We start from the raw sequence: 15,042 nt of genomic DNA on the forward strand, positions 1-15,042 counted from the left end.
AGTTTAGTCTGCGGAATAAGTTTAAGCGCCCATATCTTCGCCCAAGGCTTATAACTTTGGGGAGTTTCTCGCGAAGTAGAGGTGGAACGACGCCGTAACACGGCCGAGTTCCCTCCGCCGTAAACGCCGTGTCCTAAACACGGAGAGTATACGAGTTGTTCGGGCGGAGTTGTCACCTACTCGTAACATCGTCCCACCGTGTTTTAAGCCTCGACACATTTAGCGCGTTCGTTGACAACACCGCCACCTCCCTTGCAGGAACACATCATCGTATACGAGCATAGAAGAAGGAGCGATGTGTTTGCATGCGAGGGAGGTTATGAGGGGAGAGTGTTTGAGGCAAAGGAAAAGGAAGGGGAGGGCCTTGTATGCTCTTGCCCTCTTGATCCGAAGGCTGGGGAAACAACGAGTACCGCATGTTATTGGTTTTTGAGAATTAAAAAAAATCTACTTGGCATTTTTCCGCACTTACAGCCCTCAGACTGGAAATACAGGTTTTGGTTAAAATGCAGATAATCGTATTGTCTTTTGGAAGTTGGTTTTGAAAGAAAAGGTGATACTATGAGCAGAAATAACCTTTTTCGCTGGAGTTGGTCACCCTTTTGACGTTAAGATTAATTTAAAAATTTGAAACTTATCACTGAGGTTGTTGTGGTGTATTTTATTACTAAAAGCTAGCATATTTTTTTCTTTTTGTGTCCATCGAAGCAGTCCGCAGACTCTGGGAGGCTTCGTCTCACCGGTGTAATGCTGACCGACAAGGGAGGTGGTTGGCGCTTTGACTCGCGAATTCAGCAACGCCACGACGTCTCCGTGGTGAGTTGAGAACCAGACGGCTTTTGGGAATAAGATACTTAGAAAGTTTAATTTAACAACTTTAACAACTTGGTGATCCTTTTTTTAGAGTTAATTTTACCGCACCTTCCGTAGAAAACACATTGTTTCCTTGCAACAATTTTAACGTTAAAATTCATTGCTCAAACAAATTCTGATATATTCAAAAGCAAAATTCACCGCTTCACTAATCATAATTATTCTCTTTTATAGCTGAATAAAGAATAAATAAAACATTATTTTAGCTATATATTCACTGAATAATTTTTAGCATTGAATCTACTGCAATTAGCATGAATAGCACTGAATAGCATTTTAAACTTATATTATATATCCATAATGGTCTGTCAAAAATTTGTCAAAATTATAATTTGATTAAAATTAATTCAGCAAGTATGTTACATGGATGTTGTTACAATATACATGTTTATAAAAATAGTAATTTTCAATGCTAAGGGCATGGTACACAGCTATAGAATTGCAAGTGACCTACCACCCCCTCCCAGGCACATGTCCTTGCGACGGCTTGCGGGGTATTATGTATATGTATATGTAAATGTAAAGGAATACTAGGTGTAAAATGTAAATAATATGCTTAATTTACAATTTTCACTCAATAATTCATGCGGAATTTGTAATAAGTATTCCCTTAATTCCGTAAACTTTCTAGGTTTTACAATTGCACATTTAATATAATCCAAAATAAATGAAGTTAATTAGGAACGCGTTACACTAAGGTACGAGAGAATGAATGAATGTGGTGTTACTTCATGTATTATGAGACGAAAATGGGTAAGCCAGCAATGTCATAAAAAAGGATAACCATAATTTAAATGTGCTGGTTATAGATGAGAAAGAGCCATTATGATTACATTCGTCATACGAATTTTAACTGGATGGTGAAGAATGGGGAAGTTGTTATGGTGGAGGAGCGATCAGTGGTTGATCTTCTCTCGTAAAAGTTTTCTTTTTGACGCATTTGCTTGTAATACAATCCTCGGCACAAAAAATTAATTTTCTAAAATTCAGTCGTACAGTTCCAACACACATTATACATGGAAAAGTTTACACTTAGGACTTGTATGCTTTAAGAAAGAACCGTAAGTTTTGAGATCAACTGAAGAAAAAGTAAACAATAGTCATCAAAGGAATGGTACTGGTTCTTGAATTATACTGGATTGATTTAATAACCAAATCAGTACATTATTTTTATGCCCAGAAATTATGTATCACATAAAGTATCTCCATTTATTTATTGATCGATTTATTGGTCGTTCAAACTTAAAAATCGCATAATTTTCAGATTTAAAAATTTTAATTGTAATTTCAAGCCAAAACTAGAAGAAAATTTAACTTCTATTAATGACTAATTAAATGGCGTGTAATGCTATTCCAAGAATATTGGTGTTCTAAGAATTTTGACTGCAGCTATAATAATATTCGACAAATCAATTAAAAGGCCCATTATTGAATATATTCCTTAAGGGCATGCTTCTTTTTAAAAACTAACTTTTGAACTGATGCATTGAAAATTTGCTTTTGAATAATTCTTAGCATTCCACGTTGTGGCACCAAAATAACCTTTTTTAGGTCGAAATATATCGTATCGTCGAAAAGAGAGACGGGATCCTTCAATAGAAGAAGTGTCACGACATGATCTCACCCATTTTGCATTCGGGGAAATAGTTTTTGAGGGATTTGCCACACTTTCTTCCATGAAATGCGTTAAACTAATTAACTCATGAGGCTTTGTTGGGTTACGTTCTCAATTCATAAGACATATGCCCTCTGTTGTCCGACGAGGGTTGAAGCCCACAATGCTACATGGTGATCTGTTATCTCGGAAACCTTTCTCGGTCCCGCCAGCCACTCTATCCCCTGAATCTCACCACCCTCTCCTCGCCCATTACAGACACCTTGAGAAACGCCTAGGAACTCAATTCGCCGTCACACGCAAGCGCCAAGCTTTAATAAAGAAAATCATTTCACCTTTACTACGTAAGCATATGCTCCAATTTTCTCCGCTCCTCCCCTCCCCTTCCGATTGGGTATCACTCAGAGAGCCGGCATCAGCCATCTTCCACCAATCCCATTCTTCTTCCATTGAGTTCACTATCTCCCCCAGCAAGGACCTTTTCCCTGCGCTCGTCGATTACCCAATTTCCAAACCACACCCTCTCTTCGCCACGCATTGTATCTCATGACTCCCCCACCCTCTCTCTCTCTCTTCCCCGGACAGAATTCTACACCCGCTCTCTCTCTCTCTCTCTCTCAAACCCTTCGTTGGTACCTGAAACAAAGTTGCACATATAAAAAGAGAAGGAAATCTTCCTCTCCCTTCCCTTCCTCTCTCTCTCCCTCTAGTCGTAACTAACGACCTTCGCCACGAAACAATGATAATACGACCTGATGGTCTCGGGGTTAAATTAAACTTCACTATCTCCGTCGATGGCTCGTTTTCTTTTCCAAGCCCATTGAAAGAAACCGGGTGGGGGTCGCACATGGAAGGACAAATTGCTGTCGAGGAAAAGGCCGAGCGTGCGGCTGTCGGTGGGGCGTGGATACTCAGTTACGAGGGGAAGGAGGGCACTTCTTTCGTTAATCGCTGTCGTAATTTGTTCACCTTTGTCCCAACCTGAATGTCCCTTCCTTTATTCCCTAAATGCCTTCCAGTTTTAACATGCACATCGCTAAGGAATACGAATTACCATTGAAACCATGCTGAAATTATGGATTAAAAACGAGAAGCAACAGAAATGGTGCAACAGAGGTTGTTCCATGGAAATAAGGTAATGTTTATTGTACTCTGTAATACTTTGCTAATTTATTAAGTTTAAACGAGTTCATTATTGTGCCCTTTATCAGTAAGAAGAGACGTGAAAGTGGTTGACTTTCATAAGTGTGGAGATTATTTATAAATCAATAAGCATTTGATTTAATGACCTTTATATGAGAAACTCAATGTTCTAAAGCTCATAGTGACTGAAGTTTATGATATCGAGCATTATACGATTGAAACTCCGATTGATATAAGTAGTATAGATGTTCTTGTACCCAATTAAATTCTGGTAGCGGATTTCTGAATATATAGCGAGTGAAATATAAAACATCCAATATCGCTTCAAATATTTTAATTTTTTTTCTATCAGCAACAGAGCAGATAATGGTTGAACATCTCGGAAGCCTTAGGGATCTCTCACCCCAATTTAGGAACTGTAGGGAAAGGAATCCTAGAGACAAATGACGCGCATGCCATATTTCTCTGGCAAACAATAGGAGTCCCAACTTAAACGCATTCATTAGTCACTCTACGATCATTCCTTGCCCGAGCTGATACCTTCATTCGAACCGGAGAAGAGAAAGCGTGACAAATAGCAAACAAAGCCGGGTGAAAAATATGTAGGATATATAATCTGAATAAAGAGGACCAGGTAAGTTACTCCGTGCGCACGTTTTTAATATGCTCAGAGCCTCGAATGGGGGCAGGCCGGGCGTTGTCTCTCTCACTCCACAGCGCGTGTCTATGGATCGTAGTGGGAAGGTGTCTGAGGGCTTTTGAGGCTCAGAAAGGGAGGGGACAGTTTTGTTTTTTAAGGCAACTCACGGCGCCATCTGACCGTAATATCGTCTCTCTCTCTCTCACACTCACTCACACATGCGCTACATCTGGCTCCTCCTTTCCCCCCTCCTCCCCCTACCCCGTCTCCGCCCCCTGGCGCCTACCTTCCCCTCTCCATCCCCCCTCACTCACCGAACCAACCCTTCCATCCCCGTTTGCTCGCGGACCCTCTCGCGCGCTGACGTTGACAAATGACTGGAGATTTCAATCGCTGCATGAGCGAGTAACTTGCTCCTCGGAGGACGGAAGGTTTTCTCTCAGGGAAGAAGAGTACGGACGGAGGGGAATGGGTGGTAGGGGACAGTGTGGGGGGGCAGGGGCATCGGGAGAACAGAAGGGGTGGAAGAAATGAGAAGGGAAACGGTGTGGTGGGGATGCGGTAAAGGAAGAAGAAGCAGTGCCTCTCGTAGTGGCACATAGAGATGGGAGGAGAGAGATGGCTGCGGACCTTGGTTTGCCGTCGAGGAGGCAGCCAAAGGATTGGCTCATGTAGGGTGAGGGTGGGGAAAAGAGGAGAGTGAGAGGCTTAGGGGGGATGTGGGACGATAGAGGTGTTGCCTTTGTGAGAATTTGCATGGTGATGGGAAGGGATAGAGGGCGATCGGAATAATATTTGAGAAACGGAGTTTATGATATTCCAATTGGTACGAGGATTGCGGGAAGGGGCATACGGGCACTGAATACAAGAGACCTTAAGAGAAGTGGAGGTATGTGAGAGTACGTGGTAGGGTTCCTTAAAGGAGACAGTGGGGGAGGTGAGACAAGAGCAGAGTAAGAAAAAGAGGGAGGGATCAATTTTGTCTCTGACAATCCCAAAGGAGTAAAGAGGGATGACGAAAGGGAGAATAAACGTGAAGGAATTCCTCAGGATGCTCGGGGAGGGATGGGGAGAAGGACAGCATGTAAAGGGGACACAAGCAGCCTGCCGGTACGGCACAATATATGCAGGAGGATTGATCCAAAATAACCCTCATGCAAAATGCTTTGGTATGTACGGAATTTGATTAGCGTAAAGAGAGGAGTAATTTATGGGAGGGGAACAACTGAAAGTGAAATAGTGCAGGTAGATTTTTGCAATATAAAAGATTCGCAACCTCTCTTGATATCCATGGAGGTGAATGGGTTGCTTACTGCCTCCCCTATCAGTGCCTTTGTACATTATTAGATGTCCTATTTTTGGATATTAGATGTCCTATTTTGTGATATTCATTTAAACAACTTTATGTTCTATTCTCCAAAGTATCGTAGGTTTTATTTAATTGGGATCGGGTGATGAGCTGTGGCATGATTAATTCGATTGAAGGAATCGATAAAGTCGTAAGGACTGCGGAAAATTTATGAATAATCACAACACGGGTGGTTTCCTGTTAAACGGTTGACGGCTGTAAAATTTCATTAATTTAATAGAAAAATATCGTATGAAAAACCACAAAGAAGTCTCACTCTCTACTAATACAAGTTTTTCATTCTATATGTACTTGTATGCAGTATTATACTAGTTTATTACGCGTATGTACATGAACAATAACTTTTCTTGTGCTTTATCCTTTTACTCTCCCATACTTTTGTTTCCAATCAATCTTGCAAGACATGCAACAGGAAAAAATCAGCCTCGATTATTCACTTAATTATGACAAGATGAGATGGTCAGTAATTTACGAAGGGTTTATTCTGAAAAGATTTATGCGCGAGCCGGGCATAGATTTTGTGGATTAATTAGCACCGCGCGAACACAAATGGCATTGGCTGGAGGTTTCCGGCGTCATTTCGTGGGAATCTAATACGAAAACTATAACAAACTCGGTAGTTTACCGCTAGAATTCTAGGGGTGCCGTTTATATTTACGTAGTTACTCGAATTCAATGACGAAATTTGAAAGATTTAGTACGAGATTGAAAAATGGGCGGTGCTACATCTACCCCAAGGTAATAAATCTCCGGCCTCAGTGGCGACAAGGTAACGCTCTTACCAGACGACTCGGTCACGGGTTCGATTCCCGCCAAGGTGGGTTTTCATCCACCAAAGACATTGGTTTTTGTGACTGTCTTCAACATTGTTCTTAGTGGTTAGGTGGAGGACGGGACTATATGCATCAAAATAATATCTCGCAAGTCGCCGCAAGGGCGTGTGGCGGGGGTTATTAGGTCACGAGCTATGCATGCACCGTCCCAATCATGACACCAATATATAAAATCTCATTCTCACCCCAATAAAAGACTTGAGATCAAAATAAATAATTATGGGTTCCACCAATAACTTTACCTTTCTACCATTTTCGCCGAAATGCCATGTTACAAAAAGGTACGCTAATTTTATATATATATAATTTTATTTTAATGCACCCCTCTCAAATCCTCTTCTTTTCCTTAACCTTTATCTTTTATTTTTCTTTTAACCTTCCTCATTCGTGTTCTTTATAACTAGAATCTGATTACAAAATTTTACTTTTAGCATTTATCCGATTCATACTACCTGGATGGTTCATGGTTATAACTCATTGAGGCCCAACATATGCGGCATAGCTTTCGATAACGGAATATAGTCATGTCTATCGGTGGAAGGAATGAGGTTGTTCCTTGGTCTTGTGCTCAAGATATTCGAGTTATTCATGAAATCAATTGGAGAGATAAATGGTTTTTAGTAAATGGCATCGAATAGCCGCTTAATGCTTCAGGAAAGGTTGACGTCATGATGGATTTTTTGAAAATGTTATTCTTATTTTTTCAGATGCTATAAAATATGCGTCGTAGCCCCTGGATATTGTCACGCAAAACAATTGTTTAGCATTACAATTTATCAAAATCTCTTTTAGAGGATATATTCGGAGCGATTAAGTTTCATTTAATAAATGAATATACGATTATTTTTATCCGCGTTTTCCATATAGCTTGCCGGCTAAGAAGGGTGATCAAGTAAAGTAGCTAGAGCTAAGTGGATGGTATCTTAGCAGCCACCGCTGTGCTGAAGATATTTGTTTATTTTATTTTAAAACATTATTCACATACAGCAGTAGCGCCATTTTACAGTGAAAAATATAACAAACATGAAAGAGGGGAGTATGGAGGGGAATGTTCCAGATAAAACCAAGCATGGCATTTTACTGACTTTAGTTTAAAATATCTCAATTTATTACTTTTCCTCATCGTAAATTATAGAAGGTCCTGAGGCAGCAATGACACACCAATCGCTGTGGGTTCAAATCCATTATACACTGAATAATTGCCATCGCATTTTATATAAGAACCCCTTACCCCTTTGGGAAAGGAACTAGCTTGACAATGACGTCCTAGTGTGCGGCTATATTAATAGTGTATTCGAGTTCAATCTCCCTTCCAATAATGTCAAAACAATCCCTGAGCACCAACTCTTTACCTTCCATAAACGCCACCTTGATTCATTTCAGTCTTATTTTTCTGCATAATTTGCAGGAGCAGCCGGGAGCGAAAAGATGAATAGGGAGCGGACGGGACGGGACAAAAGACTTCGTTGGAGGCGCAGCGCAATCAAAACCAATCTCTTCTCCCACGCCTGAAAACAACTGCCGATCAGTCAGCGGGCGCCTCTCTGGACAGCTCCTCTCCGGGTCCTCCACCCTGTGTGGCGGTCGGCCGGGAAGGGGCGGGGCGGGAGGGAGGGCGCGAAAGGCATGGATGGAGTTTGGCGGGGGAGGGGAGAGGGAGGAGACGGACCGGACGGCTCACCTCCGCCGTCGGAGGAGGAGGAGGCTGGCGGGGGGAGGAGGAATACGACGACGATCCCGCTGCGATTCCGCACTGAAAGACGCCACCAGTCTCTGGGGATGGAGCGCACCCACCGTCGCCGACCGCCATTCCTCCGGAGTCCCCTGTGCGACGAGTTCGTGACGGGGATTGCGAGAGAAATGAATGTGGTTGGGAGGAAGAGAGCGAGAGGAGAGATCGAGGAGGAGGAAAATTTTCCTTTTGGCTCGGCCACCACGACAAGGCAGCGGACCAGACGACCCCTCAATCGAGGAGAGCGCGTGTGTGAGTGCGTGTGTGTGCGTATGTGTGTATATGGGGAATGAGGAAGAGATAGACGGGGTATGGAAGTCGGGAGGGAGAGAAAAACAGCCTCATCAACGGACGGAGGGGCTGACCCCTTTGGCTCTCGCGGGTGGTCCAGCCTCAGTGCTGCAGTGGCCGTGGTGCTCCCGCCGCGACGGGTGGTCTTCATTGCTCATATTGCCAGACTTCTCCACTCTCCTCATCCTCTTTAACGCTTTCTATTTTCTCTCCCCCACTCTCCAAAACTCCGTCATTTCGAGTTCCAAGAAGAGAGAACGCACCGACGCAGTGTGGGATAAGGAGCTGGTCATCCCTGGCGCGCTCCCGCCCCTGATCCGGCCCCACCGTCCCTCCATCTCTCGCTATTCTCCCTCCCTCTCTCTTCGCCGGGGTGAACTGCACGGCCTCCTCCTCAATCTTCCTTCTATTAGGGAAGATCACGAGTTTTCCAGCCACTTCGAACTCATTCCGCTGGAAGAGACATGCAGCAGGAAAATGCACGAATATTTCATTTGTGCTCTCCCATTTTTTTCTTTTTGCCGACGAACGCCCAGCTAGAAAGAAATACTACTTCCACTTTCGCGAACACTTTTACCCGAGGTTGTGTGTGCAAGATCGAGGACTTGCAAAAAATGTTATTAATATATGCATCAAAATATCATATATCTGCAATACAAGTCGCTTTTTTGTAAATAGGCATCATGATAATGAGTCAGTGGAAAGTTTTTCTTAGGCGTTCCCGGGGGAGCTTAAAAGGATAGAAGGAAAGAGGAGTGGAGAGGGGGTTGTGGCGGAGTTTATTCTCTTTGCGAGGCTTCCAGCTGGTATGAGAATTACGAGGACAAAAAAGGGAGGGAAGTGCGTCGAACTGTTTTCAAGGAGCCTTTTGGAAAAAGTCTGTTTTTTTTTAATGAGAACTTTTGGGAAAACACGGAAATTTGGAGAAAAATAGCGGTAGCGCATGTCTTACATCGCAGTGCTTAAGATGAGGCTAACAGAGACCAAGGCCAAGTCAGTTAAATCTCTTAGTGAAATCTCAAGTCATTTGAAGAATTAGTTTGAAAGACTTCAATCTCGGCTTGTTGTGTGTGTAATATGGTGTTTGAACATCGTGTGCGGGAAGTATACTGTAGATACAAAAGTATAAAATAAAAACAATGGTTGGACTCGCATGGCATTTCAGTTCATGCTAAATTCGGTGAAAAAACTTCGGGGCAAGTGCAACAAATAATTAAAGTATACACAAATAAATATATATAAATAAAGAATATAAATAATAAAAATGCAATTATTGTTCCAACCGCAATGGTTGGGCCTGAAAATTTTCTTGTAAATATTAGAAGAATGGTATCCAAACACGTTTTTTGTCCTTCCGTTAGTGGACTATGAAATATCTCACTTCAATCTAGTGAGGTGGATGAATAACTTGATATAAATTAAAACCACACACTACCTATATATATATTAGATAAATAAATATATCACCATTCCTTTTAGATGTACGGAGATGATGAAACCATAAGACTGCTCAGCTTGACCTGAAAATATATCTATATATTAAATATAAAATTCATGAAGGCCGTTGAAAGCGTTTCACACAGGTTCAACGTTACAAAAATATGGGAAAATTTGAAAAAAAACAGAGTATTTATCAAAGAGAAAAATGTCAAATATATGTGTGGATAAAGTGCATGCAGCCCATGAACGAACCGCAGCTTGTAAAATCAATGCTGCTCATGCAAAATAATTGCCAAGTGATTGGCTTTTGTTTTCAAGTGATGATGGTAGTGGTACTTGTTCACTATTACCTTTTTATGTGATTGCCTCTGAATAGATTTGTTATTTGTTGACTGGGTTGTGTAGTATAAATGAAATCACCCTTCCTCCCACACTTAAACCCCATCGGCCGGTATCGTCATTCGTACGACATAGTAACAGGAAATTTCATCCTTAACGATGATACATTAGAAAATCAAAATGTAACAGCGGCTGGGATTACTGATAAACCTTTCATGGTTCTGTAATAACCACATAAAAGTACTTCAGTGGAAGTGAAGTATAACATCGTGAAAGCCTTTAAATTAAAAATGAAAAATAACTGTTCAGGAAGGTCGAGCAAGTCTAAATTTCAACAATGATACCCCAAAGGTAAACTAAAAATTACACAATTTCGATCACCTAATTACTTTCAATCTTTATCATTTGTTATAAAGTGAAGGAAGAGGAAATTTCCAACATGCATGAAAGCATTTTAACTCTCCACCATCAATATTGTTATTTCCTCAGAAAAAAATTCTAAAATAATTATTTGGAACATTTAATTCAAATTACGAGAAAACACGAATCAAGACTGAATAAAAATGCCGCATCGGAGAAATTTCGGTATCCTGAAAAACGCGACCACATGAAGCTAGGTCTAGCCGTAAAATATTTCCTGTTACAATGGCGTTTAAAAGTGAACTTTTGACAAAAAGGAATTCAAAGCTACTTTTATATATTACTCCATCGACATCATTACTATTATTATTGCATATTATTATGTTGTTGTGTAAAAATCTTTTCCCGTCTCGGTATATATAAATACGCATGAACTAACAAAAATAGACAAATGCTGTTTAATATTTTATTCTCCTCCATTTTTGTAACGATAATCTTTACGTGTACATTTTATTTGTAAATAGCTCTATATATGTGTGAATAGGTATATTGTCTGATTGATTAATATTAATTAAACCGGAGTCTATAGACGTGTGTTTCTATAATGGTGTTATTTATTTATTAAAACCCATTCCTACGGATATTTCAGGGCATTAATTACTGTTTTATGCACGACCGGAACAGTTAAAACCCTAGCAGCGAAAGAAATGTTTAAGGTTCTGGAGGCGATCCTCGGTTGATTTGGAGGGATGGACTTTCTGGTGGGTCAAAAATTCAGAAATTCTTAAAAAAATTGAAATACATTGCTGTAATGTATATAAACAACATTTGCACATACCTACACCCACATTTAACTTTAAAGAACTGTCCAGTAAATGTTCCTGCCTGTGCAATAGTTCCTTTATAATTGACGATTTAGACGGCTTATATTTGCCTATATCTACGTACTTTCTAACGAGTTACACCTGATGGCAATGTGAGGTTTTGTCAATTAATTATCGTCTTGCAATGTATTAACATTGGAATCTTCATGCTCCCTCACGGCAACCTTTTGGTTTGCCGACTTTTAAGTGCCACGCTAAGCGTTTTTGTATGAATCAATCGTTAGTTTAATTTTGTAACTGTAAATTAACTGAATAATAAAGGAATCCTTGATCAAACGTTTTTGAGGTAAAATTAATGTTAAGGACAGTTGGTGTATGGTGTACAGTAAAAAAGTATCAATATATCTTATGGACACCTAATGAAGCCATTTCTCAGAGAAAAATTAATTTTTGTCGAAAAGGTAGCGTTTGTAACATATACAATGTGAAGATGGCAGTCATTCTGTCCTTAAAATATTTTAAGATATAATTATAGTAAATGAAAATTTTAGCCTACTGGTGCTTGTTAAATATAAAATAATCAGTTTATGCATGACCTCCACATGTAATCGAGCTTAGCCATATTTTTGGGTCGCCGATGTCTAACATATTATCACGCTTCAGTCCCGGTTTCACTTGCCATATCTAAGACAACGCAAACATATTATCTTGAAAAAAAACCACGAGAAATGGTTATCACCAAAATTTCTACCATTAACTTCTCTCTTCAGGTGCAATGTAATAGACAACACTCAATGGTTAAAATTCCGTGATATACGCATCAGCCAACCAGCGGGAGCGCAAACACGACAAGACTTAGGCTGAAAAATATGCAGTTTTGACCTATACATTTTCTTAAGGAGTTTCAATTGAAAAGTTAGTAAAATGTTTCTTCCTTTAGTGAATATCGATACCTTAAGTTTATACTTAAATGTGAGCTTACTCTGTAGCTGGAAAGAATGCGTAGTGATAATTTGAATTCAGTTGGAAATTACCTAACAAGTCTCGCCAAATATGAACCAAATAACTAGGCATACCACAGAACCGAACTGCCGATAGAATCATTCCAGAAATTATTTTATTTTTCTTACAGATCACAGTTGCGACATTAAATATAGATAATGCAGGTACTTCTTCTGATATTGCTCCGTCATTGATTTCTTTCTTCCCCTCTTTTGAAATAAGGCGTGGATACGAAAATCGACATGCACCCATGCGGCATACGCGTAATTATTTGAGGAGATGTACGCGACGAGTGGGAATTACGACAGGTTTCTCTTAAGATAGAATGTATGAGATAAGAATTTTAGTGAAATCATAAATTTAATTCAAAATAAATTATCTGTCATTGGATGTAAAGAGAAACGCAAATGATAGCAACTATTGGTGGTGAATTATCAAGACAGAGACACTGGAGATAAATTTTAGGTTTTATTTGGGGATTTTGAAATTGTTATTTAAAATATCCATGTTCTTTTCTTTACTATCCATACTCACTCTCCTAAATTTACCGACAAAATACTTTTTGAAGTGAACCATACACACTCATATGAAATTTGTACAACGAATAAAAGGAAAATCAAACACTGGCGTCGAACTTCAAAGCTGTTTTTTTAGAGGGAGAACGCAATTGTAATTTTGCCAAAACGTATAATTTTCTATAATATAAGTTTAAAAGAAAAAACTAACGGCAATGATATCTAAATATTTCAGAATACTATAAAAATATACTTCATTGCTAAGGAAACGTCAAAAATTGAACTTGAGAAATGGCACTTAATTTTTTATACAAATATTTCTGAATTTGTCAAATGCAACATTGATGAAATTTTATGAAGCGTATGAACACAATGAGAGCGCAATGATCATTTTCCACAATGCTGCGTGAACAGGTGCATTTTAATTGATGCAACAGAATATCACTTTCAGAAATAGCGTTGAGAGTCATCAATTTAATAAAAAGACGATCTCAACTGATTTATTGAAGCCATACAACAAAAGAAATAAGGAATCTATATCTATGGCTATCATAAATAATCGACAAATCAATATTTACGTAAAAATTTAGCAATAGTCTCAGTTTGATTTCACAAGTTTCATGTTACTAAAAATATTTGCACTCGGCCATCGCATTTGGAAAAAAACTAACTTAGTTTAATAGGTCCTCACTCTTTGCCTCTTGGGGAAAATGTTCATTTTCCATAGGACACAACAGTAAAATACTGATTTTTCGACTAAAAGACTCCTATTCATTTATAAATCAAAAGAGGAATTGGTTATTTTAGCTTTAAATTACACCATATGTTTATGATTATATCGTTTTTTGTTGTTAATAAAAATTAGCGCCAAATGTAAATCTATAAATGTCGTTAATACTTAACATAAATATTATAACGAGAGGTATCTTTCGTAGCAATGTTATTTCTCATTAACTCAAATATTGAGTAGATGTCTAATCCATTTGTGTCCATTTGTTTGCCTGATAAGAGTCAGGATACTTAACACTATGCATGTTTAATATAATTTTGACGAGAAAATATTAATGCAATAAAAGCTTTTTCCTGAATACCTCCTACTGTGAGCATGTGAAATTTATCCAAATAAAATGTAGGCTAACATTTTTGCATCTGCTTTTTGATATGCATGTAGTGTATCGAATTTTAGCGTTGAGATAAGAGCGATAGTTTTTAATATCACATTAACACATCTTCATTTCCAAAAACTCTAGTAACAACCATCTTCCGAGGCAGACCTGGCCACTTAACCTGGTCTTAGAATGGGCGTATAGTGCAACATCTACATCTACATCTACTTAATACCCCGCAAGCCGCCGCAAGAGCGTGTGGCGGGGGGTGTTAGGACACCACCCGAAATTTAGAAAAGACGTCAAGAAACATCAAGAACATATGTTGGTTTAGAGTACGATATTTATATATTTTTAATCATTTGTATAATAAAATAAAAAAATTCAAAAAAGCATATTAAGCTTGCAAATGGTGCCTAAATAAAGTTCATTTCCCACCATCATAAACGACACGATTGGCTGATATCATGCCCACAAGTTGAGCTCAAGAGACGTTAATAGAATTTAAAATATATAAAGATTGGGTGAATATTTAGACGATAATCCAAAAGCGTTTTGGTCATATGTATAGGAGGTTCAGGGGAGCAAGTCGACAGTGCCACGCCTAAGTAACAAAGGGAAAAAAACTTATCATCAGTTAAGGAGAAGCTAAAACATTAAGCCACCATTATCAAAGCATATTTAAAAAATAATTCATAAGAAAAATATGTCTTTACCCGATCGCTTCCTTGAACCATGCAAGAAATTACAATATCTTTTCTTGTAATGAAATGCCAACTTAAAGGCATCAGTCCATACAAATTGCTAGGCCAAATTGCCCTGATCAAATCCCTGATCGTGTATACAAAACGATGGCCTCAGAACTAGCTCCTTAACTTGAAATGATATTTAATAATTTTCTAAATAATAATGCAGTACCCAAAGCCTGGAAAATAGCCAATGCCACTCCAAAAATTTTAT

At 39.1% G+C, this 15,042-nt stretch overlaps 1 protein-coding gene across 1 annotated transcript in view; it reads left to right on the top strand.

Annotated features, from left to right (window-relative positions):
- The window catches only part of LOC139689967 (homeobox protein caupolican-like), a 153,223-nt gene extending 145,191 nt beyond the window's left edge, over nucleotides 1-8,032 (top strand). The window contains exons 8-9 of the mRNA XM_071587125.1: nucleotides 712-816; nucleotides 7,882-8,032. Coding sequence (XP_071443226.1) covers nucleotides 712-748 — 37 coding nt within the window. The 3' untranslated portion in view covers nucleotides 749-816; nucleotides 7,882-8,032. The remainder of the gene's footprint in view (nucleotides 1-711; nucleotides 817-7,881) is intronic.
- Nucleotides 8,033-15,042: the final 7,010 nt, after the last annotated feature.

This window comes from Hetaerina americana, unplaced genomic scaffold (genome assembly GCF_022747635.1).
Source record: "Hetaerina americana unplaced genomic scaffold, ioHetAmer1.1.p SCAF_3, whole genome shotgun sequence".
Taxonomy (NCBI): Eukaryota; Metazoa; Arthropoda; class Insecta; order Odonata; family Calopterygidae; genus Hetaerina; species Hetaerina americana.